The following is a 27,582-nucleotide window of genomic DNA, read 5'->3' as shown; positions in this document are numbered from 1 at the left end:
TGGCGGCCATTGTAAATTCGTCGGTGGTGGGGTGACGCTTGACACTTGATATTAGGAATAGGTTAGGAAATTTGACGTTATTGTGAAATAACATTGTAGTCGACCGTTTTATTACATTATTTTACATTGGTTTGGTGATAATTGCTGAGAAAATTGTGAACATTGTATTGTGAGCCACATATCTTCAGTATGGGTTCGCGTAAAAGGTGATTATTTATCCAATAAAAGTGCGTAACGTGAACGATAATATCTGCCGCTAGACCGCATACTTCATAATCATTTATTTCCTTTAATTTTCAGAGAAGTCGTCCACAGGTACTTCGAATATTATTGCGAGATTGCTCCGCCGTCATCTCAGACTTCGGAGCCCACAATTGTGTATAAATTTCCAACCTCCAGCGAAAATGATGATCTCGTGAAAAGTGCGGTTAAGTTTGTCTTCCCTTTCGAATTTGAAAGGTAAATAAATACTTTTATCGTGGATTATCTTATTCGATACGATCTTGAATCGGTGTTTTCTGCAATCGAATGTTTGAAAGTATAATATTATTATATCGTTATTCTATTAATTTCAAATACATACCGGGATGTCAATCTCGAAGATTTAAATGGCCAATTTAGCGTTGATCAGAGTCATGTCGGTACATATTGTATTTTATTAAAGGTAAACATGCATAACGATTGAAAAAATACTGTACTTTATCACTATAATATGTATGATTGCTGTGTTTCTTTCATGCATAATGTTGTTTTTGAATTCCGTCATTGAACATAACCTCACTTTTTGGTTTGTTTTTTTTAAATACTTTGGGATGAGTTTCATGTATGTACCTGTTCATGTGTTTTGTATTGCATTGGGTTTTCCTTGCTTCTGCATAGGCCACATAATATGAAGGTTTATGATTTGTGTGTATCAATATTTTAATTACAAATTTTCAGGAATCTCATACAGCATTTCTCCTTCGTTCTAACGGACGCGGATGCCAAATTTACATATGGATATTGCAGGCACGATCCGCACGTCGACAATGCCACAGTATTCCTCTCGTATATCGAAAATCATGATGAGTTTTACAAGTAAGTTCACTTCACACCATGATTATTTCAGAAGCCGTTATAAATCTCAACTTCTGTGTCCTACTTTGATATATGAATGTTTTGTTACTGTTGAATTTATTAATGATTTACCTATTGAAATATTTGCATTATTTGTATTATTCTTTTCAGGTATTTGGATGTGATTGCTTCGAGGAATGGCTCGGACCCCGCCGATTTGGCTACACCTAGCAGGGAATACGAAGGAGAAACATTTCAGCTCAATCACTACCTGAGGGACATCCGGGCCACAGCCGTTGATAATTATATACCACATGAACTCCCTCGCATTCCGGGAAATGTGAGAACGTTAATTATTACCATATTATGATGTCACTGACTGTGATTACTGGTTAATTAATATTTATCTTGGCGAAATTGCATCTGCGATATTTCATCATTAATGTTCTTGTCTCTAAATATAGCGTTAGCGATTATATTGACATGGACTCGTGAATTAAATTATTACTGTATTGGCTCCTGTATGGTTTATGATTGTTGATTATATCAAATATCATAAATTTTCGCAAAAAATATATGAGAAATAATTGAATATGAGCGCTTGTTCATGTTTATCATGACCGTTTGATTATTTTATTGCATTACGATTAACGATGCGAGTTGTATTTATGTTATTATACGATTCCCTTGGATGTTATTAACATTCACTGTACCTTCGGAAATTCCTTTAATTCTTAACAGCGAAACCTGACAGACTACTTCGATGCGGTGGATTCGCGAGCCATGGTCGGGATGCTGGGAGCTCTTCTCCACGAGCGACGTATCATTGTGAAGTCGAAGAATCCAACTCGCCTCTCGGCTTGCGTTCAGGCAGCGAATGATCTTCTATATCCCCTTGTTTGGCAGCACATTTTTATTCCTATCCTGCCCGAGTCTTTGGTCGATTATCTTTCGGCCCCCATGCCGTTCCTCATTGGCGTTTCGGAAGCCATGTACTCGGTACGTATGTAATTTAATTACTCGTGTATACATCTGTCCAAAGCGTTTATTAATTAATTACATTAGGTTTATCTTATTTGAATAACGTGTAACCTCACTCTGTACGTAGCTAAATAATTAATTTATTAATCGGTAGTATGTTCGGAAAACATTTTATAATATCTTTTACTGTCTTTATCTCGTTAGAATTCATTCAGAAAGGCATTTATTTTTTTGCGGTTAATATTCGTAATAGATAAAATTACTTTATAAAATGTTTTCTATACCATTTTTACTGTATACTTTCCAGTGGTTGTCGCCGCTTGAAATTGGCGAAGTTGTCTTGCTGGATGCTGATAGGAGTATCTTTATAACACCGTTCGATGATCTGTCTTTGCTGCCAGTTGATATGGTGAGTTCTCCTCAATGTGGCGTACAAACGCAATCCGATGGAAAACGTGTGGTATTCTCATTTAATCTGTTGCATCAGGAGGAAACTCGCCCTCTCCGACCTGATGAAATACCAATAGTTATTCTACTTTTCATCATCTTTGGAATTAAATTTCGTGGCAATCGATTTATTGTAGTATCAACACTTTCTCGTAGAGCCCTACTTGCCTATATGGATGAATTTTATTCACATGCTGCCCATTCTTGAATCTTGAGACCAATTTCATCAGATTGCTTCAGGAGCTCGTCTTGTACTTCATGATAGCATTATATGATTTCCTATTTTTATGTTTAAATATATTATGGTTTGGTTTCTAGCAATTTTCATTGCACCGCAGCATCAAGCTTCCGGAGCCTGGAGAAGATACAGTCTCGAGAGCTTTTCTGAAGACTATTGTGCAAATCATCGGAGGATACAAAGCTTCCATCAAGTGAATATGATTTTTTTTTTAAATGTCATTATCAGTTCTTTACATAGTTAAATCTCTATCTGAATAGGAAATTTTATGCATAAATCTGTCGATTCAGTGTGCTATTATGATATTTTCCCGAGAGTTTGAGCGAACGGCCAATTGTCGTCAAAGATACTCTTGCGATGCCTCCAAATATTGCATAACACATCTTCCGTTTCTTATTCAGTCTGAAGTTGTATACCTTTTCCATTGTTTTTCAGGTATAATGAAGGAAATTTAATCTTCGACGGAGATCTTTTCGTCCGCGGTTCCAAGAATTCTACCCGCAATTTCAGAAAACAACTGTTAATGACGCAAAAATTCCAACAGGTATTATTATAATAAATATATATTTTACTTCTGTCTGGAATTGGTCCATTGTTTTTTGTATACTAAAAATTAGGGCCGTTCCACTTGTGTTCACACATTCTGTATTTTGATTTTCAGTTTATCGATGAGCGTCTGGCCCGTATCGTCGATGGCAACACTCACTCCGATGAATTCGAATATGAATACGCCATTTGGGAGTCCGCACAGAACTTGTCCGGTGGCAAACGACTATCAGCGGCCGTAGACACAGCGGTAGAATCGGTAAGTTTGCAAATGCCAATGCTTTTTATAAGTTAATCCGCACGTGTTCAGTACATTAATGCATCACTTTCCACAGAGACTTTCAATATTCGATGATTAACTATGCGTGGCTAATGTGATTCTAATCTGATAGATTCAGTCTGCGAGTCCGGTGCACGCTGAAACTAATAATTCTACTGCGATTGTTTGTTATTTAATGTTTAAATGAATTTCTTTTTATAGGTTCGCCAAGGCGGTCGTGAGGTCATGCAAGCCATCCAATCCAAATTAAGAATGAAGAAGAATACAACCAGGTAATTGATATCACACTTTACAATCAAATATGCAATCATAATATCAATGTAAAATCGATGTTAAATCAATATCGCAAAATGCCAAGATCCACACTGATCATGAAGAGGTCGACATCCAGGTAGTTGATTGTGATCAATACACTTTACAGCAGACACGGGCAATATCCTTGAGATAACCCCACCCCACTGAGAGAACAGGAATGTTTTCCAATAAAACTATTTCGAGTCATATATACATCTAATTACACCTACTGACCTCTTCACTTTAACGTCTGACAAGCGGGAAACTAGTGAAAAATGGGTGATAGCAATAATTACGGATGTTGCGGGCTAATTTATAAAAATACAACAGATTAACATCAATTCACAGAGATAAATTTATATCTTTCTTTGCAGACCATCTTCTCGCCTCTCTGAGAATGTCGATTTCGATGCCTTGAATACCTTCCAGATGCTTGACTTTCCCGGAACGTCATCCAATCCAGATGTCACCCAATCGCTGGATGTTCAGGGAGCATCTTCGGACTCCTTGACACACTCACTGGATTTTGCCACAATTTTCACACAGAATTCTCCTAACTCAAGTCTTGGATTGTCATGTGGGTCTTCGCCTCTGCGGCTTTCTCCCCAACGCGTGCCAATGGTAAATATTATAATATATTATCTATTAATTTTAGTCATAATCGAAAATGTTGAAAACAAACATTCTTCTATAGAGATGGAGCCTAAATGTATGAAATTGAAGCAAAAATTGGACCTCTGGTCTACTGATGCAGGTGACTTCGCATACTGAAAAGTCCACCCACCGATTTATGTTTTAATTTGAATATAGAAAAGCATGTTTTCTGAAATTTGCAATTGCCCTAATGTCAATTAAAAGATATTCCGCTTCAAAATTTTGCACTGCAACACTTCATCTAGAATATTATTTTTGCCAGATCTATAGAAATGTCTTAACACTTCATACTCTTCGGTTTGCAGCCCAGCAGAGAGGCCTCGAATCTCACCCGAGATGATGATCAGTCCACACCTGCGAGGCAGCGAGATACAGACCTTTTGAGAAAGTACGGAATAGAATTTGACAAATTGAAAATATCCCGCGACGACCACCACTTCGATTAGACCCATCGCACACTTCAGAATGAAATCGGCTCACATGATCTTTAACAATTCCAGTGATTTATGATTAATTTCCTATTACTGATTTTAAGATGTTTGTTTTTATTATTCCAGTGTTAAGTTGGCAATGTGTTGTTATATTTAATATTCCCGGAGCGTTTGTTCCTTACTGAAACTGCAGTCACTATGTTTTCTGCCGGAAGATTTTTTGTCTTTGAACGGTATTTCTAATTTGTTTCAGAATATTAAGAAAATGGGAATTTGTTCTATTTATTATGTAGTTGTAGGTCTCGTAAGAAAATGACTGATATGTAAATTCACAAATTAGCAAATATGTCTGCTTCGATTTCGGTCGACAGTGCAGCTTTTTGTCTTATTCAAGCTATACCAGCTAACAAAGTATTGTTTAAGTACTTACATAAAAAGATTCAAATTCATATTATATTTACATTTTTCGAGATTATTTATTTACAGTTATTTAATAATTATTATAACCAAAGTTTATATGATATAGGGGTGAAAAGAAATTAAAAGCACAAATAAGACTGTACGGCTGTGATTTAGGAACTTGGTAAAATATGAAATATTTAAGGATTTCAGGCAACTTTCGGGCATTTCTAACTGAATTCTGAAATTGTAGAAAATTTAAATAATATTACCCCCACGATTTTTATAAATACTACTTAATATTAGGCCGCAACACGGCTTACACGATCTCCCGATATTCTATTGATTTCTGATGAATTCCATTCTAATTTATAATTTATTATATTATGTTGTATTGTATACAAGAATCTTTGCTCAATATTATAATGAATTTGTTATTGTTATTATTGGATTTCCAAACATGGTGTTGAAATTATCAATATTTGTAGAAACTATAGTCACTATGCTATAGCTATAGGTATTTCTGCTCGGAGATTTTTTGTTTCTGAACGGTGTACTAATGTGTTTTGAAGTAAAAAATAGGAATTCAATCAATATACATACCTACGTGGTGAGTTTAAGAATGTTGATCTTGTTCTATTAATTAATGCATTTTGCATACTATACTATACAACTCTTTTTCCAATGAAGTGCCATAATGTAATTATTATAGATCTCGATAGAGAACGAAGGACTGATAATGTATCAATGAAAAAATTAATATAAGTACATTGTATTAGGTAGCCAGTAAATAAACGTACTTCCATTTCCAAGATATATTATTAAATTTATTTATATTCAGTTATTCTTATTTAATCTATACCAAAGTAATGTTCATTTAGAAGAGTAACATTTAACGTTCTTTTCTCTTGTTGTGTTATTTAATATTAAATAATAATAATACTCACGTTTGATGACTGTGATTTAGTAACTTAGTAAAAAAATATAATTATGAACAAAATAAATTGAACTGATAGATTTAGAGAAATAGCAGTATTCTGCTATTTCTTGACGTGTCAATGCGACTGTTTTTGAGCTTCGTAAAATCAAATCACTAGAAATATTGATGCGTATTAGTATTTAATCATTACTATGTACATATAACCGATTAGTAAGACCTACGGGCTGCTATCTCACTCCTAATAATTATAAAACATATCTAGTTTGTGTCGCTAGTCTGAGTTGCGATAAATAATAAAGAAATGGCTTCACATTGAAGCAATTATTTTGTCTTATATTTAAGACGGTCGTTGAGTCAATTAAAGACAATGAAATTTGCACTTGTGCTGCATTATATGAATACCTCTACGGATATGGGTTTACCGAGTGTTTATTTGAAACATTTTGTTAATTGTCGATTTATGATAATTTTTTGTTGAAACTTACCAAAAGTATTAAAAATCATTATGATCAAATATATTGTTTTATTTATGAGTATCCATATTATGTATTGTCTACAAACACACATAAACATACTTTTACAATTTATTAACCCATAGAGCTCGGCAGAAGAAATTTTCGTGTAGACTTTTATTATCGACTATTTTATACCACATTATTTTATATGATCAAGGCATATTTGTCTTTCACTATTCAGGTCATAGTTATTTACCTCTTTTGCATTAGCAACAGCTAAGCTGAGAGTCAAACAATTACACAAACACACGCATCTTTCTTCTTCGGCCACATCATCGGGTTGCTGGCAGAAATCGGTAACTAACATTTCGCCGTTTGTGAGATATTGCGATTTGAAAGTTTGAAGTTCATCCCAAATCAATCAATAAAAGAACACGACGAGTGAAATATTAAAAAAAAATCTTCGTTTTATTCCTTAAATGTATTTATTTATAAAAAGTATATACCTATATCACCTTTTTACCATACATTTCAACAAGAAATAAAAATTTGGTTGTACTTACCAACTCTTACTTGATACTAATTCTACCTGCCAACTTTTGCTTGTTAGTAATTGTACTAAAAAGTAACTAACTGTGCATACTTATTCACTCCCGCATCATAGTAATTGACATTAATTTTCAGCCATTTGACTGTTTGACCGTTCTCATCTTTATTCCGATTTTTAATAATATTTTTGGATAATCCAGATAAGTCTAACATATCAGAATATGTGAGTGGTTGTACATCGAACGGCTTAGCATTCTTTCGATTTCTTGAGGATCAATAATTACAGTTTTATACCACATTATTTTATATGATCAAGGCATATTTGTCTTTCCTATTCAGGTCATAGTTATTTACCTCTGTTGCATTAGCAACATCAGGACAGGTGCTATTACACAAGACGTTGGTTTTCTTCGCGTTGATTTTCAAACCAACGCGAGAGGAGTTGTTATGCAACCTGTCGATTGTCTCTTGAATGCCCTCGGTTGAGTTGTCGAATAAGACAGCGTATTCCAGGTCGCACAGCTTCACTGTGGGGGTAACAGGTATGCCTCGGTCGGGTGGTCAAAGAGAAACGGTGCAAGGACACAACCCTGTCCGACTCCGGTCGTGACCCCGAACCATTCCGTGACAGTGTCTCCAATTCTGACACAGCATTCGCTATTCTCGTGCAGACTTTTGATTATGGCAATGATCTTGGGAGGGATCCCGTTTGCTCCCAGTATCATCCAGAGGGAGGGGCGGTGCGGACTGTCGAAAGCCTTCACATAATCCACAAAGCAGCAAGCCATCGGACTGTTCAGCTCATGGCTCTGCTGGAGAAACATCGAAGGTTGTGGATTTGGTCTGCACGCGCTCGATCAGGTAGAAACTCGGCCTGGTTTTTCCTGAGGACGTGGAATATCGGGTCCTTTATTCTCATCCAGAGGATGTTTGCCAAAATCTTTCCCGGAACACTGAGTAGCGTAATGCCTCGGTAATTGTCGCAGCTCAGAGGGTCACCTTTTTTATAAAGTGTGATGATTTCACCGTTCACCCAGTCCCTTGGACAGCGTTAAGTTAGTTAGCTTAGGTTTTCATTCTTGAATTTTGCTAAAATCAGCTATGAAAATTGAATTAATCTTACTATTGAATCTAACAAAATTGGAGACCATATGGTATACGGTCATCTCTTTCCGATAAGAAAGCTCACAGCGAACTGTGCTACGGTGAAATGTTTTACGTGTAACCATGCCAAATGCGTACTGAGTTAATGTTGAAAAAACCAAACCCTCGAGTGTTCCTGTAAAACCACATTAACAACCCTGACATGTGATGATTGCTGTCGTGAAGAGGTGAACGAATCTGTATACTAAGCAAATATCATTAGTATGTCAGAAATAGTGTGCGTTGAAATCAAACACGGTGTAATTTTCATTAATAGGTGCTACCGTGGTCTCCTAAAACAAATAAGTCTAAGTCTGTCTAAGAAAACAAAGATACAGCTGTAGAAAGCCTCCATACATGGACAATCTGTGAAAATGTAATATGGATATTACCAGTTTAATCTAAAATTGTATAATGTATTTGATTAACTGTATATTGTGAAGCTTCTTTCGACTATGTCCGATCCTAATAGGATCATATGGGCCTCCACAGAGTAGAGGTTTGTATTAACAGATTTTTGTTTTTTATGAGAAATGAATGTCAGCCACTTGCTCAACCTAGTAGGTCCATACCCTGACTCACACACAAATTGAAAAACAATATGTGTACTTACCAGACCCAGGATACAAACCTGGGACCCACGGCGTTATAGTCCAACGCCTAAGCCGAGTGGCCACCGTGGGTGTTGTGAAGCTCATAAAAATTAAAACCGTGACAAGCAAGGTACGTAGAAAGAATAAATGATGCATCATCATCATTGAAATGTCCAACATTGACATATTCCGACTGATGACGATGTGCTAGGAAACTATGACTCAAATTGTCAGTATTAAAGGCAGCTTCAGGCCCTACTCTTGTCTGTAACACCGTTAATGATAATAATCAAACTAAAGAAATCAGAAGAACCACAAACGCAGCTTGAGACATTATGGATTTAATATAATAATTTTGATATTAAAAGCCAAATATAGATAAGTAAGATTTTTTATTTTATTTTGTAGGGAGAAAATAAAATTTACATAGGACTAAGTTAACAATAAAGCATAGTTTTACATTATCATTGTAGGTATAAAATAATTGACAGATCCCAATTGAAATAATATTTTATAATCATATAATATCAAGTATTAGGTAATCGAAGAAATTCATTTCTGGCAGGTAAATAATTAAGTTATATGAAATATTTTTTTATAAAATAAAAAGAATAAAAAAAACAATTTCAATACCTGAATAATGTTAGGTTCATGTATATTTAAGTGTAAAATAGTAATAAGGTGCTGACTTTTTTGGGAACCGTCAAAATATTGGTAACAAAAAAACTCCTTAAGAAGAACTATTAAATATAATAAAGCTCTTAACATCCCTAAAATTTTTAGTTCTGCGAATTTTAACCGATTAATCCCATAAAGCTAACATCGGTATACCTACATCAAAGAGAAGTACACTTTCAAAAACCCTAAATGTGACATTATGACTTTTGTCGGCATCATCATGATCGTCAGTTTGTTTTTCTCTCTCTATTCACAAAGATCAATCTTTGTCGAGCACAGTTAAATCAGAATTTGTGTACTTAAATAAATGAAACTGGCTGTGTTTAGTGTGGACAATTTAGTGTACAATGGTAAACCACAGAGCTGTCTTTTTTTCATATGACGACTTCTTAATGACGAGTTGTAAACAAAGATTAAAACTCAGTTGTAATTCAAATATTGGTACTGAAAAAATAATTACATATGGGACAGAATTTGGGTATTACACACATGTTACATAATATCAATTAAGATAATTAAACATACATTATCAATATTATATTGTTCACAACACTGATGGGAAGCTAATAAAAATAAAATTTGAAAAATCACCAACAATAAAATAACATGCCAATAATTAATAAAATAATTAAAAATGCAATGTAAGTATTATTACAATGAAAAAACTGTTATTATTTCAAAATAACCTGTGTAATGAATATAATATGGACAACACACAATTTATTTTGTTCTCAACAATGGACAGAAACATAGAAAAAAAAATATTAATATTTAAGACAAAAACAAAAAAACTATTAGAATATTGATACAGTGAAATCCTGATTTTACATGCCTAGCTGGAATTCACGTTGTCCCGTTATTTGTGTGTAATCTCTGTATTCCTATTTCATTTTAGGACATTTAATACCTGGTATACATTATATATTTTTATTTCTCACAATATACGTCTCAAATATTTTAAAATAATTATAATAATATATTGAGGGCTCTGGAAACAAAAACGGCAGTATGTTGTATTCACAATATTATGTTGGTGAGTCATTAAAAATGTCTTACTTCTTTCTTATAGGTACAATTTCTAAAAAAAATTATTATAACCTCCATATATTTATATATTATGTACAGCGTTCACGGCCAAAGTTATACGTTATAGTTATACTTTTAATTTAGCCAATTAGGGGTAGTGGGCCCAACAAAAGGAAGTGCTATGAGGTACATAGAGGGCTTAGACTATTTTACTAGCATTGATGACGTACAAGACAAATCAATTACAAACAAATCATAAATATGCGCAAAAAAATATTATATATTTTAATTTTTAATTTCCCACTATTTATAGTCCCTTTAAAAACATAAAATCAGGGTTTCACTTTTTTAATAATAGAATTACCTAGTGTTTTCATATTGTTATAACTCCATTAGTAATATTAATATTTTAATCTTTTTAAATTTCATGAAAATACAAAAGAAACAAAAAAAAATAAATGGATAGTTTTCGGGTATTACACACATGATACATTTAGATATTTGATACATTTATTTTTTCACAACATTGACGAAATTATCAAAAATACAATACGAAATCATTCATTTTCATGTCATTTATTATAATTGACAATAATTTTTAAAAAAGGCAAAGGGAGAATATAATACTGTAAAGGTAATAGATAATCACACACGAAGAAAAAGCAGATACATTAATCTTATATTTATCTTTGGAATACTCCATCCTCAACGTTGTAATATTGTTATATCATATGTCATAGAACATGGTCAAATGAATAATATGGAATTTAATAAATCAAAGATTCGCCCTATTGAATATTATTTGAAAGCATTTATCCAACTGTGTATAATAATGTTTGACTACATTTCTATTATAGTAATTCAAAATATGTCTGAGCTATAAATATCAATACATATAAACAGGTAGGGAACACAATATTTTTTATAAATTAGACAATCTATTACAGACTAAGCATGAGAATATACATAGAATATGCAATATATTGAATATAACTTAACCTAATCTTGATTTATCTCTGGATTATTTAAATGTACAACTTAAGCTTTAATAAAATCATAGTAAAAAAAACAATAATCTAAATTTTATTAAATAAGATGAAATTGAATCAAAGATGCTTATTTCTGTGATAAATTGAGGTGATCAATGAAATGTTTTTTACAGTGGAGGTATTTTAAAATACTTTTTTAACAAGTATCAGTTGCTAGCCAATGGTCTCAGCCTCGATTCATCATAGAGCTGAATAAAAATACACAATAATAATACGTATTGAACATACATTGAAAATAAAATATGAAATTTATTATTTTGAAAATTTGACGATTTTATTATTACAATTATTCAACATTAAAATAAGTAAATAATATTTTACTGATTGAAAATAGCAGATGTACTACTTAATAGAAATGTTATTATTTTTCAAAATTATCTTTATTTTGTAAATTATAAATGTACCAAAGACAAAAATTACTGCATTTATCTATAACTTTATAATTCAAAACATAATTAACAAAAATAATCAATTTTATATTCACTAACACATTACAACCTATTATCTAGACCTCTGTCACGAACTAGTCAATATGACAGAAGTTTCTAACGTCAATCGGCATAGGGCCCATCTGTTTTTATTAACTTACCAATAATAACACAAATACTGAAACATCAAACCTACATAACTGACCAGTAATAACTTAATCTAAAATAGTGAGAATGTGAGGAAAAACTACTAGTATTAGATTTATTTAGAAGTAATTCAAAATATAATAAACGCATTCAGTGTGACCCTACTTTCAGTCTCAGGCAGAACTAAACAATTTGCCTTGAAGCTTTTTGTGGTCAATCATGTTTTGATCTTACAAAAATATGATTTGAAAAAATATTTTCTGCTGAATTTCTGAACACAAGTCTGTTCGACGTGAATACACAGTTTAAAATTTGGGATTGCTATAGCAAATAAATATTAAATTTATTATATCGTTGTTGCGCAATCAAAATATGCATAAATTTCACAAAATAGGGTTTTTGCACCAAAAAATTTATAATTCCTTCTATACCAAAGAAAAAATCTAATGAATATGATAAAAGGTATTCTGGAATTGCTTTAAAAAATATTTCGATGTTGTAGGAAAGTTATGAAAAATACACACAGCCGATTTTTAAGGTGCAATGACGATATGTATAAGTACTCTTGTGGAGATTTCGACCCCATCTATGAGAAAATTGAATGGCATTTTTTCAGATCTACATAATGACACATGCAGGCACCTTTCCGACTCAACCAATAAAATTCCTCCACAATCATAGAATATATAAATTAATCGAGAGAATAATATAAATGAAACCTGGCATGGTTAAGTAGGTTTAAATAATATTCAGTTTCATGTCTTAAAATTAAATAGTAATCCTAAAATAACTATGATAACATTGAATTTTCTTAAATGTAAATACAAAAACTGTCAGGAGAATGAAGATTCCTAAATAATTCCTAAATTAGAGAAAAGCTTAATACATATTAAATATTATACAGCTCAGACACTATTCAAAAACTATAATAGAAAAAAATAAACTAAAACCTGATTGAATTTATCAAATTATAAAATTTCAACTTATTATCCCTTGAGCAATTTATCGTGAATTAATTAATTTTCCTTCACAGAATATTGAAAAACTTATTGCATTAATCATTTATACTATGATAATAATATGGCGATATAATAGTTCAACTATGTTCAGTTTAAAAAACAGAAATAATACCAAGCCTCTCTTCGCGCTTTATGTTTTAAATACAAAAGCATATTCACTTCGTGATAGTTCCAAATAGTAAGATCATCCATCTCTGTAGTGCTGAATCCATTGAAAAATGAGTTCTTAGGCCAAACATTGTAGCTGCTGCCAACAAACCATAACCTATATCAATTTTGTATTGACCAAATAGATCTTCTGAAAGTAGAATAAACGACAAGTATATTTAAAAAAAAGTAATTATTAAGGGCAGACATGCTCAGTGTGGGTCAAAATGGAGCTTTTATTGCATTTTCAAAGCATGACCCTGGATATTCCTTAAACGTTGTAGATAATCTATTTATATAATTTTGAAGCCTTATTATCCTTTATATTTATTTTAAACATTTGATGACTGCATAAAGTATTTTTATTACATAAAATAGTATTCTTTTAAACCTCTCGCTCTAATGGTTTAAAATATGGTCATATTTCAGTATGTCCATGTGAAGTGGTGTTAAGATTTTTTATATTTATTAATTTTTAAAAGCATTTATAAAACCATTAGTAAAATTTATGTCAACATTATTATAGTGAAATATTTACGATAAAAAATTATATTGATAATCTCTGTGATCCCAAATTTGACAAGAATTAGGCATTTTATTATTCAAAAAATGGGCACATTTCCACATTTCAAAATAATTCTAAAGATACTGATTATTATAAACTATGTCTTTGAACCTTCAAATGTGATAAACATTCTACGAATCATGTTTGCTTTATAATAATTATTGACTTAAGAATGAGGTAGTATTTTTTTGAAATACGTCATTTCTATTGGCATTTCGCAGTGGCTAAGCTACAACATACGGTCGTAGCCATAAATTGACAAACTTTGACAAAACATAAATTTGTCCTTATCTTAAGCCTAGTACCCACGTATGCACACAGTCGAGCAACTCGACACAAGACGTTGTGAGGCCACACTAGCCTTGCCGGTGCGTCCTCACTCCCTCACTCAAATAACATCGTGCAAGAATTACCGACCATCAATCTTTTTCGCATAGCGCAATTTGTTCGATGTCGAACAAAAAACCATCAAGCCAGTTGGTACACAAGTTGAGACATGTTGGAATCAGCGTAAAACCATCGAGCAAGAACGTGCGTGTGTACTTACTAATACACTTGATTACTACACAAATCATTATGTAGTGAAATATATACTATACATTTAAGAATCTAATATATATTTATCATAAATCTTTTCATTAAGTAAACAGAGGTAAAACAATAATGGCCGTAAATATAAAACTACTTTGAATAATTAACCGAAATATAGACCTCTAGTCATCTCATAGAAATTCCTGTCGGAATTACCCCAATGCACCTTACTCAAATATATATACATAAAAAATATATGCAGATATAACCTCCCCACACTCCAGCAATAGATACTTCTTTTTAATAAACTATTTCTATTTATTCAACGAATAAGACACGAGTTTTGAGAATGTAATATTCTATATTATATTAAATAAAATAATTTGAAAAAATCTCATGCATATACATACTAGAAAAGACACCTGACGGTACTTGAACCTGTATCTGCTGGGTTCGCGCCAGTATGCTTTTCCAATTAGATAAGCATTTCACTACAACAACCACTGGTTTAAATCGTCGTAATTTAATAAGATGCCTGTAGATTAATTGGAAAAGTATAATTTAACCAGTAGTCTCGTCGGATGTCATATTTTTTTCTACAAAATGATTTTTTCTAGTGTGTATATGCATGAGATGTTTTCAAATTATGTATTTCCAATAGTAGATACCTATACAATGCAACAATTCAACAAATTCAATATTTGGTTCTAAAGCCATACTTCGAAACATTTGATAATTATTGCCGTGACCTATTAGATACCAATTTAAATTTCCCTATTACGATTAATAAAATAAATAATTATTGAACTATGTTTTATCTATTCAATCACTAAATGCGCACGAGGCAACTTAACATAATGGGCAATGATAATTCAATACATAAATAATTCAAGTCAATTCTGGTTTTAAGTTTAGGGCGTTGGCAGATACTTCTATAAAACAGCTATAAACCCAAAAAGTCGCAAAAATTTTGAAAATCCTGAAATTGACAAAAAAATATTATATAAAGAAAATGAAAAAAAACAATGCAAATAAGTAACAGAAACACAAATGCTTAAACAAAAAACAACAGAGTAAATATATATAATTACAAGATAAAAAGAACTTTTTATATACCATGTTTTTAAATTTTCTGTTGAATCATATAAACTTGACAATTCTATGTATTAATAATTTAGGACAAATAAGGCAATTGTCAACAAATCATATTTTTGCTATTTTGCAACAAACAAACAAATATAGAATACTGAAATGTCATTTTGATTTCCATAGTAACGCACGTATATATTAATAATTTAGTTGCTAGGACCACCCACTTAGCAACCAATAATAGTGGATTGGATTACGGATTTCTTCCGAAATAACTTTTCATACAAAACAGAATTAACTGAAAATGAATTCAATTCTGTTTAAAGATGGCTAAAAGTATTAAAAGAATGCATTGGCATCGTGTTAGTCAGGAAGTTAGTTAAAAATCGATTGCAAGATTTGTAGTGGATAAACAACCACCGGACAAACAAGAATACGAGCTAAGAAAAACGTGGTAAAAAATACTATATTTATTACATAATAATGCACAATCTTTATATTCGAAAAATCAACAAGCACATACCATAAATTTATCATAATTGAAATTTTCTCTCCATTCATAATCATTTGCCAGACTATACTGATCATAAACAGTTAACCCTTTTGTAAGTTTTTACGCAAAAAAAAAGTCACGCATTATGCAATATGAATTCCATGTTGTATTATGAAAACACCGCAATATATAATAATTATATTGTCATTTTTAGTTTGCTTTAGATCAGTCTTTCTCAAAGTGGGCGATAGCGCCCCCTTGTGGGTGCTGGAGGCTTTCAGGGGGGCAGTAGAAGGCTCAAAGAAAATTAGGGGGCATTAAGGAAATCGAGAGGGGTGACGACACGATACCACTTGAGATGCGATTTACTACTCGAATGCTTGGAGTCCCGTATAGACAGTTAAATTAGAGTCGCTTACGCATGTAATAATGTATGATTAAGTTATGAGTTTTATTCCCTATCTTTGAAACATTCTTTGATCGTTATATGAAATAGGATATGGGTTCTATCCTGTCCATATAATGTATGTTTAAAAATTATATTTGCAATAACTGTTTTTAAGATTGGCAGCAGATGGTAATGTAAAAAGATAAGTTAAAAAATATAGGGGGCACTGGATTTTTTTTAAATCTCAAAGTGGGCGGTGGTCGAAATAAGTTTCAGAACCTGTGCTTTAGATAATTGAAAATATACAAACCCACACACAATCGATTTCATCTGTTAGTTTGATCTGTGTCACAGTCTTTCTGAATTCACTATGGTGGTGCCAACGCAGCAGCTATCAGTCACTTGCATCATTGATAAGACATATAAAATTTATCGGTTACAACTCGGAAGTCTTCTATTGTACCAATCGATTAAAACACCGGAACGGTCAGGATATAATTATTGATCCATAATAGGATTATAAACACTAATCTAGAAAAAACAAATACTTATATTATTACATCTAAAAATTCAATCAAGGTTTTGTTATTTCTATAATTTTTGAGTTATTGATGTCGATTGCCGTGTCAGGCTATTAGAGATGTTGCAACTTGATCCCATTACCCCCGTACAGACTCCACCTGCAGCATGCCAGGGAGATGTTCGGCACATGAAATCGGTAGACCAGCAAGGTCAAATTTGGCCATTGTAGCAGGCACTGAATCCTTAACCTCCTTTATCATCAAAAGATAATATATAAACAGCAAATATTTATTCCCAGTTTAGTCTTTATCATAGGACTTAATAAAGTAGATAGACAAAAAGGGAAGGAGATAAGGAATAGTAAACAATTATAATGAAGCTCAATCCTTTAAACGTCTGTTCAATTAATATATTAATTATTACCAATGTTCAATAGTGTTTAAAGTTATACAACAGTAGAAATAACAATTAAAAATAATAACTCACATTATAGACAAATAGTTTTTTACGACTAACAGCAAGTTAGAACACATAACTAAATAATATGTTTAGTTCTATAAATAGGATGTAATCCAAGTCCAGTTTATCAGTTAGTAATAATTATATTCATCTCCAACAACGCTGAAAATAATATTAAAACATATTATGGTTTGGAAAAGTTTGAATCTTATTCAATGATTACTAAACGCTTCCAGGATAAATATGGAATTATAAAGTTGTATATTTAGTATATATTTTTCATTACCGCTATTCTCAAATGATAAAACAATATTTTTCTTTGAATTAGGTATGTGTCCAGTGCTCGAAATGGAAAATTTTACGAACCGGACCGCTCGATAATTTTCCGAAAATATTTACATAAGTACTTATGTAATAATTGTACTTGTATTATATAAAAATATAACTGCCATGCTCAGACGGTTCAATGTGGTATGTAACTGTCTTTCAACTTGTGGCATGCAAGATAAGAGCATAATGTTGTTGGTGTTACAGACGAAAATCAAAGTTTTCCTCTCGTCATAAATATATATTTTTACTTTGATATCATATCATATCATTTTTTTAAATATCTGTATAAAGTAAATTAATATTATGACTTTTAATAATTCACGAACCGAAATGCAATATTTCATTTTTCCACGAGTAGGAACGATAATCTCAGGAATTTCACAAACAGGAGCTGTGCTCCGGTGCATTCTGGTCCATTTTGAGCTCTGTATGTGTCAAAGTGGCGAAGGGTGAAGGTAGGCTGTTAAGATCTGACATAAATAGTGCACATTAAACTTTTTCAGTCACACGTATTTGTTTTCGTTGAACAAAGACTAATGTGTAAATAGTGTTTGTTAATTTTTAAAATTCAATTAAACTATTAAACCATGCCAAATCCAAGCCATAGTAGATAATAGTCAAATAGTCTATAAAATATGTAAAATCATGCCATTAAACCATACTTACATCATTTTAGATATTTTATAGATAGAAGAATATTTTTTATTGATTATGGTTTGGGTACGCAAGCCTTAACTCATTCATTGCTGACTAGTTAATTACCACAACTCGGTCACTGCTAAAGACACGCCTGACGTGAAGCAATTAACGTAATTAAATGTGATAATTAACTAGTCAGCATTGAAAGCACTATCTAATGACCACGCGCCTGACGCGTCTTTAGCGGTGTAAACGCCAGCGGCAAACACATTTTGAAAATAGCCGATATACTTACTGGATTATTTGTTAGGTTGGGTTAGTTTAGATTAGGTTATGTTTTCATTCTTGAATCTGCCAAAATCGGCTATGACAATTAGCGCGGTTCCCGCCTGGCCCATAACTAGGGATTCCAATTCCGGGATCCGGAACTGTTTTCAATACCTATGAATCCCGGGATTGGTAAACAATCGTTTTTTTTATGGCTACGGCCATATCTTGTAACTTAACCACTGGGAAATGCCAATAGAAATGGCGTATTTCAAAAAACTACTACCTTATTCTTAGGTCAATAATTATTATATAACAATCATTATTCGTAGAATTTTTAATCACATTTGAATGGTCAAAGACATAGCTTATAAACAGTGTCTTTAGAATTCTCTTCAAATGTGTTAATCGTGCCCATTTTTTAAATAATAAAATGCCTAATTCTTGTCAAATTTGGGATCACAGAGATTATAATATTTGTAATCATACATATTTCACTATATAATGTTAACATTAATTTTACTATTTGTTCTGTTAATGTGTTTAAACATTAATAATCTAAAAAATCTTAACACCACTGCACATGGATGTACTGAAATATGACTATATTCTAAAACATAAGATTGAGAGGTTTAAAAAAATACTATTTTATGTAATAAAAATACTTTATGCGGTCAAAAAATGTTTAAAATAAATATAAAGGGTAGTAAGGCTACAAAATTATATAAATAGATTATCGACAACGTTTAAGGAATGCCCAGGCATATCCACTGAAAATACCATAAAATCTCCATTTTGATCTACGTTGGGTATGTGGGTCCTTAACTACCGACAAAAAATACTTATACCGGGGTCAAAATTTTGGCTCGGGATTGGATTCCGTACCCATTACCGACTTAATACGTGCTTAATTCAACGTAAACAAAAAAGCAAGACTGAAAAGGTCTGCACTATTTATGTCGGATCGCCCATAGCATACCTACCTAAACTATTATGGTTTGGTTTAGGCAGGCTGTAATTGAATTTTAAAGTAAATTATAAATAAAAACTAACCAGCATCATCTGCAAATTGTACCCTTAGTTCAATGAAAACAAATAAGTATGACTGACAGTTTAGTGTGTACTATTTATATCGAATCTTAACAGCCTACCTCTACCCTTCTCCACTAGTATACATAGTACATTTGACGAACTATGGATAGTACATATATAAAGTGACGAATTTACTTAAGTAGTATTTCAAACGATTCTCTTCAAAGTTAGATTTGACGTTTCTTATTTGTTTAAAATCATTTAGGTGTGTTGCTATGATAAAGCAAAAAGTTTTGAAAAGTGACTGTAGGAAGATCATAAGTTGTACTGCGAAGAAGAAAAATTACATTCGGCCCATAAAGAATCTTGACAAGAAAAATTATTTAACATTTCAATGTTAACATATAATTAAAAATATTGTGCTACAATATGCAAATTGTGTGGCCGGAAAACAACGCATTCAAGCACGTAAGCATGGAGTTTTTGTGGAAACTTATGCAATGTCCGAATGATGAACTTTAGCAACAAGTCAAGCATAAAGATTTGTTTAATTTTATTTATAGAATATAACCAAAGCCCCCCCCCCCGCCCTTCCGGGTACTAAGACTTTCGTTATGACAGTAATTAGAAGTATTTAAATATTTGCTGCTTTGATGTGTTTGTTATCAGAAGAAAATGATTACATATCATATGATATAATGTTATGAATGAATTTTTTTCTTCCGACCATGTCCGATCCTAATAGGATCATATGGGCCTCCAGAGTAGAGGTTTGTATTAACAGATTTTGTTTTTTACGAGAAATGGATGTCAGCCACTTGCTCAATCTATTAGGTCCAAACCCTGCAGACACAAATTGAAAAACAATATATCGTCTATTCAATTCTAAACTATCCTAAAGGCCAAATCATAAAATGTGCATGAGAGCGAAATTTAGAAATTATGAACCTATACTTAATTCGATATAGTTCTGTACTATCGAAATATTAAAAAATCATTTTTTGTGTTTCAAATTACAATAAATTTTGGGGAATTTTGAAACAATTTCAAATTTATGAAAAATTCAATGCATTGGCAAATAATGTCACTTAGGATACTTAAGAAGTGGCATGAAAATAATTGTTTCTTAAATTCAATATAATCTTATGCATTTAGGTTTATACAGAAATGTTGTAAATTTTCTAGAGAATCGAAAAACGTATTTCGAAAAAATGGGATTTACGATAGTTTAGAATTGAAGAGACGATAGATATTATGTGTACTTGCCAGACCCAGGATTCGAACCTGGGGCCTACGGCGTTAAAGCCCAACGCTTAAGATAACATACTGTAAATTAGATTTAAACACATACCGCCAATCAATATAATTTTCAAATACCAAATGTATGAAGTCATATAGCTTCAAGAGAATTATATGCGAGAGAACCGCGGAAAAGCCGATACATTTACTAATTCTTCGATAAAATCGCGTATATGCCATGACTGATCTCTCGAAGACAACGAAACTAAATTTCTGTAGTAAACCGGATAACAAAGCAAACTGCGTTAATTTTTGTTTTGTCATTTTGAATGCACTGAACATTTTCAGATAGGTATAGCTACTTCGACGCGGTACCTATGTCAATACATATTACGTTCATCAATACAAATACAGATTAATACGAAGCATGACGCATGCTCCAAAAGGATGCATTATCGATTTCTCAGATTCTGTGTACGCACAGCTACTTGCATAATGTGCATAAGTATATGATATTATAAATAAGTACATAACGTAAATATACCAAATAATGAAATGTAAGTAAGTAGGTACATACCTTGTTTTAATGATTCTACTTCCCAATTTCGGTATCACGATAATATGCTTTCTTTAACACGAAGGGGCTCGCTTAACGTAGTGAGAATTTTGTGAGCAAATTATGGTAGAAACAATGTTAAAATAACTATAAAACGATTTGAAAAAACTATCCGTAGGTATGGAGTGCAGTTTGGCTTGTCTACGAATGAGAAATCCGCCTATATACGATTTCAAGAATAGTAGAGAAAACTAACTTGAAAAACAAAATCTTGTATGCATATAATACTGTTTTGAAACCGGATTACTGTAAAGTAAACAAATAAAATAATATACTATTTATTATAAATTACAATACTCATCAAAACCCCACTACGCTAAGTGAGCCCCAAACACCAAATGAAATGATGAATGAAAATATAATAATATTGCAGCCAGTCAGTGTTGCCATCTTTTCAAAATGGAATTATAGTAGAGAGCCCAGTGTTGCCATATTTTGAAAGTGGAATTATAGTACAGAGCTTCCAAAATTATAGTATTTGGGGATAAAATATTGTACGCGTTGTCATCAGTGTTGAAAATGAATAGGTTTTTTGTGTCTCAGAAAAAAAAAAACGTAGAATGTGTAAATATTTCACCGCGGGCCGATTTTTCATGGTCACCTCATTTTTGTCGCCGCAGATTTCCAAATTTTCGATGACGACTCGATTGCGAAATGACAAATGCGAGTACTTTTATATTAAATTATAGTACGATATTCAAAATTATAGTATTTTGGGCGTACTATACCTATTTTATATCGTACATAGTACGCGGACCAAAATTATAGTACAAATACTATAATTATAGTACGGTTGGCAACACTGAGAGAGCCTCCAAAATTATAGTATTTGGGGAAAAAATATAGTACGCATTGTTATGTCTTGAAAATGTATAAGTTTTTTGTGTCTAAAAAAATAACGGAGAATTTGAGAAACTCCGAGACCCCTTTTTATTTAGGTAGGTACCTTTTCTGACCAAAAATGCTTACCGAAGAATTCAAAAAATTTCATTTTAAACCAAAGTCAAGGATTTTTTACGTTTTTTTTTTCCAAGTTCTCCAAATCTTCTTATATTACGAAATTATAGTACTTTTCACCAATCTATCGAACGAAAATATCGAAATTTTGATACTTTTTACATGTTTTTTTCCGATATTATACAAATACAATAATTATAGTACGGTTGGCAACACTGATTGAAGCCAGTGTTGCCATCTTTTTGTCGAAAAATTATAGTACGCGGTCCAAGAAATTATAGTATTTTGGGAAAAAATATAGTACGTATTGTCATATGTTGGAAATGTATAGGTTTTTTGCTTCTCACCAAAAAAAATAAAGTAGAATTTGAAAAATTCCGAGACACGTTTTTATTTAGAAACTTTTTCCTACCAAAAACGCTTACCGAATAATTCAAGATATTTTATTTAAAACCAAAGTCAGAGGCTTTTTTACGTTTTTCGAAAAAAAAAAATCCAGGGTCTCCAAATTTTCTTATTTGACGAAATTATAGTACTTTTCATAAATTTATACGATGGAAATATCGAAATTTTACTACTTTTTGTGTATTTTTCCGATATTCAAAATTATAGTATTTTGGGCGTACTATACGTCTTGTTTTATATCGTACATAGTATGCGGACCAAAATTATAGTACAAATTCTATAATTATAGTACGGTTGGCAACACTGATTGAAGCTACGTTCGGTGCATATTGCCGGCCGGCTATCGGGTGGTGCACGGGAATATTTTTAGCTGTTTGCTGGAAGTGATTTTGATTTGTTAGTCATACGGATGATTATTGAGTGAAGGCTTGATTCTAGGTACAGGGAGACGCAAGGGGAGAGAATCACTGACTGCGACGGGTGTTCTATAATGCCGGGTCCACACTGGCAATATGTCGCGCGACAACCTCGTTAAATTTTACGATAAGTATGATAATTATCGTAAAATTTAACGAGGTTGTCGCGCGACATGTTGCCAGTGTGGACCCGGCATAATATGCTGGAGGTTTGTATTTTCAGCAGATTGTGCGTGCGCCGAATTTTGGGCCGATTATGTAGAGTGAATGTTGCTACCTATAGTCTAAAAGTGGGACTACACCAGAAACTTTTGTCGCCAACCTCATAAAATTTAACAACTATGTCTCGGAATAGGGTAATAAAATGAAAGGTGTTGCTACTTGTTGACGTTGCTCATTTGTCCACACAGAGAGGCAACGTGCTGCGGCAACGTCATTTTTTCTTGTAAGCCACGGAACGTTCGCCTGATTATTATTATTTATTCGTATTTGTCGCGAGTCGGGACACGCTATACCTACCTATCAAAATGCGCTCGATATTTGCGACTGGGACTCATGCACTCTTTAATGTAGGTACCTATTACAGTGGAAAATATTATAGGTACTTATTTATATATTAGTAGACATAGGTAAGTAGGTACCTACTTCAATTTGGTCGATATCAAACTTCGAGAAAAAAGGCACCAAAATTATTAATTTACTTTACTATAAATTCTTAATAAAAAGATAAACCATACCAAGACGATAATAATCAATATCATTGTCTTCATCTATGGCATATTATTTTAAATCAAACCTCGATGTAGATGTAGGTAGGTACATTGTAAACACTTACAAGTAGGTAATCATTCTTACCTATCAGAGAATTATGGTTATATTTTTTTATTGCTCGCGTGTTATAATAATGATGCAATTAGGGATTTCAATACCGGTACATATTTCAAAACCGGTATTCAATTATTTATCGATACCAAAATACCGGTTTCAAAAATCAATCAATGAGTCACCTGTACCTCGACCGCGCACGAAAAGTGACACACGGTGATAACATCGATGGCTCAGTTCCATAGAAAAGTAAAAAATTTCAAGTTTTGGGATATGTTGGCCATTATAGTGGTTTATCGCTCCTCTTCTGTTCCACAAAATTACAACTCAAAAAAATTACAAAATGTCATCGAAGGGTCCATGTTTTTGTCACTTTTAGGGGAGTCAAAACTGTGATCAGCCATTACTCAAAACTAGTAATTCCTAGTTCCAGCCATCGACATGCAAACGACTCAATTCACTTGTACCTGGAATGCGCACGAGTTTTTACGCGCGAGTCAAATCGCGCCATCTGAACAAGCCCAAAGTTACAATAGAAAGAAGTTACAGTTATATACCACTAACTAATCTAGCTATCTAGATAATACTATTAATATGCTAGATAATAACATTATCTAGCTAGGTACCTATTCTAACTCATACGGATAAAGGGCATACTAATAATTATCAGTACAAAAATAATTATCAAATTATAAAATTTTAAAAATATATAAAAAGTTACCACCTACCTACGTAATAGTTGGATATGCACAAGTGGGTAAGTGGGTAACTCAGTAGGTACAGTATGCAGTAGGCCTCTCAATTAAAAATGTACCCCTTCAATTAAAGAACAAATATTGTACAGAATAACTGCATAATAAATGCATGTTCATTTAAAACAAATTTCTACATATTTAAAAAGGATCGCGCCAAAATAAGCCGATTTTTTTTAAATTCGTGGCGCGTGCCACGTTTTTAGATGTACACATGATAAATAATCTAAATATTCTAAATCGTATTTACTGAATATAAAAAAAAAACAATTAGGTAAATTGGTAACTATACCGTTTGTTGAATATATAAAAAATTATACGCAAAAATGAAAGAAAATAAGGAAATATAAAAACATTTAATCTTTAATAAACATTTTTTGGTACTGTTCGGTTAAAGTGGATACAGCGGAAAACGCATTTTGAAAATAGCCGATAAACTGGATTATTTGTTAGTTTGGGTTAGTTTAGGTTGGGTTAGGTTAGGTTAGGTTAGGTTTGGTTAGGTTAACCTAACAAATAATCCAGTTTATCGGCTAATTTCAAAATGCGTTTTCCGCTGTATCCGCTTTAACCGAACAGTACCCATTTTTTTTATTCAACGAATAATTCACAAGGTTTAAGAATGTAATATTCTAAGTATTGAAGATACATAATTTTGAAAACGCTTCTGAAAAAATGTATTTAACCAATAGAATTTTTTTTCCGACCACTACCTATGCGCGGTGGGCGCGATACCCGAGCGATGCAGGTTCTATCCTGCGGGGTGTCTTACTTTTTTCAATATTATTTTTTCTATTGGTTATTATACTTACAATTTTTCTTAAACGTTTTCAAAATTACGTATGTTCACACTTATTTTTGTTTCATGTTATTTTCGAGACTTTTTATATCAAGCTGATAAAAATGTCATGTCTAGTCTTTGAATGTACGTGATGCAATATAGAAAAAATACTTTCACACAAGTACGTGGAAAAAATGGTCAATAACGAGATTTCTAGTTTTTTAACAATTATAAAAATATCAGGCATGCTTTTCCATGTGCGACTTATTACTGCGTCGCGTATTATTTATGATTATAGTAAAATACTATTATTTTGATTCTGTAAACAATGTAACAAAATACGTAATAAATAAGTTATCAAAATAATTGAGGCGCCGAGTCGCTAAACTGGCTCCTGGGGGTTTTTTGAGTTTTGAGTAAATCACGAAAAACTGTTATGGGCAGTGTGATAACTTTAAGTGTAATTTAAGTTATTTTCTAGTTTCCGGTTTATATGGAATAGTAAATTAAAACGTCAAATTCAATTTATATGCGCCAATATTCCAAATAAATGCATTTTAATTGTCCGGAGAGCACACTTGCATCACTCGCTGTCGCAAGGAGCCAAATTTGTGACTCACACTTTGACGTTACATGTCAATAGAGTCGAGTTTGGCACTTATGGAATAAGGTCGGCCGAAAATGACTGTTCATTAGCGGGCCGTATTTATTTCAATTAATATAGATATTTTAGAATTTATTTTGCCAAACAAATATTTTCTCACCATACTTACCTACTACACGGTAAATCCTTTTTTACATTGCATCTTTTTAGCATCTATAGCGGTAGGTATGTATGTATGTACATAGAAAAAAAGCATTTTTTCAGAATAAAGAATCGTGTTTATTAATAAGAAGCGAGCAAGAAATTACACAAGTATACCAAATATGTGAATAAATGATGGTCCCAATAACACATACATAGAAAGCATAATCATTGATGATCTAGTTGTTCCAAGGTGGAGAGAGGAATTAAAAGTAGGTAGGTCACTATAAAATTAAAAAGATTTTTTTCTTTCAGCCCCACTGTGTGACATCACTGAAACTCCTTTACAATACTTCACTATAAATGTATCTTGAGCAAGTTTCACTGCCTTTTCATAAAATGCAGTATGGAAATGTCTAATATCAGTTCCATTTAATGAACTGCACTTGAAGTTCTTAGTGTCATGATTACACTGAGGATACTCGGGAAATTTTTTAGAAGAATATCTGCAACAAATTATGAAAAATACAATAATTAATAACTTTGAAAATAAAAAGTAAAGATAGAGGTTAATAAAATATATATACAAAAGTATAAAATAATGACTATACTTAGATATTATGTAAATATATATAATGAGATTTATGGCGGTTATCATAAATCAATTTATTATAATTCATCAAGTGATTAAAAAATAATTTCCAATTATTAAAGGTCCCAATAATATTATTTTTTGACACAAGCAAAATATGTTAAAAATCTGTACTTAGAGATCTCATAATAATTACATCACGCTAAATTTACAATATTATGTATCTACGGCATAATTTAAAAAAAACGTACGAAACAAAAAATAATATTATGAAACACCACTGGATTATTGAAACATCTATAGCAAAAATTAATGTTAGGAATGTCAATTTTTAAATACCTTTCTTGGCTTAACACGTTACATTTCCAGCCAGCTGGATTTCTTAAACGCTTCCTTGATTCTCCTGGTAGAGATTCCGTTACACTTACTAATGAAACAT

The 27,582-nt window shown here is 32.2% G+C and overlaps 1 protein-coding gene and 1 long non-coding RNA gene across 2 annotated transcripts; one reads left to right on the top strand and one right to left on the bottom strand.

Moving 5' to 3' along the window:
• Positions 1 to 8: 8 nt before the first annotated feature.
• Positions 9 to 5,087, top strand: LOC147079350 (DENN domain-containing protein 1B-like). The gene is made up of 12 exons (XM_085945775.1): positions 9 to 206; positions 301 to 459; positions 940 to 1,077; positions 1,228 to 1,396; positions 1,798 to 2,055; positions 2,345 to 2,446; positions 2,803 to 2,915; positions 3,158 to 3,266; positions 3,384 to 3,527; positions 3,750 to 3,820; positions 4,217 to 4,463; positions 4,802 to 5,087. Exons 1-12 carry the CDS (start codon positions 190 to 192, stop codon positions 4,940 to 4,942), a joined length of 1,668 nt encoding a protein of 555 aa, XP_085801901.1. The 5' UTR covers positions 9 to 189; the 3' UTR covers positions 4,943 to 5,087.
• Positions 5,088 to 10,321: 5,234 nt separating this feature from the next.
• LOC147079349 (uncharacterized) lies at positions 10,322 to 22,008 on the bottom strand. The gene is made up of 4 exons (XR_015069382.1): positions 21,632 to 22,008; positions 17,575 to 17,709; positions 16,877 to 17,097; positions 10,322 to 13,651 (listed from the first exon to the last, which is right to left on the bottom strand). It is a non-coding gene; the product is annotated as an uncharacterized LOC147079349 (long non-coding RNA).
• Between the last annotated feature and the right edge of the window lie 5,574 nt (positions 22,009 to 27,582).

The sequence above is a fragment of the Rhyacophila brunnea genome, unplaced genomic scaffold (genome assembly GCF_057557595.1).
Source record: "Rhyacophila brunnea isolate RB1 unplaced genomic scaffold, BYU_Rbru_1.0 scaffold_1, whole genome shotgun sequence".
NCBI classification, from domain to species: domain Eukaryota; kingdom Metazoa; phylum Arthropoda; class Insecta; order Trichoptera; family Rhyacophilidae; genus Rhyacophila; species Rhyacophila brunnea.
This window is presented reverse-complemented; position numbering and strand designations above follow the sequence as displayed.

Bases quoted from the DNA above. Each gene is read 5' to 3' on its own strand.
- LOC147079350 (XM_085945775.1), top strand. The intron at 2,056-2,344 runs GTACGTATGTAA...TATACTTTCCAG, and splicing joins TTTCGGAAGCCATGTACTCG to TGGTTGTCGCCGCTTGAAAT. The intron at 3,528-3,749 runs GTAAGTTTGCAA...TTCTTTTTATAG, and splicing joins TAGACACAGCGGTAGAATCG to GTTCGCCAAGGCGGTCGTGA.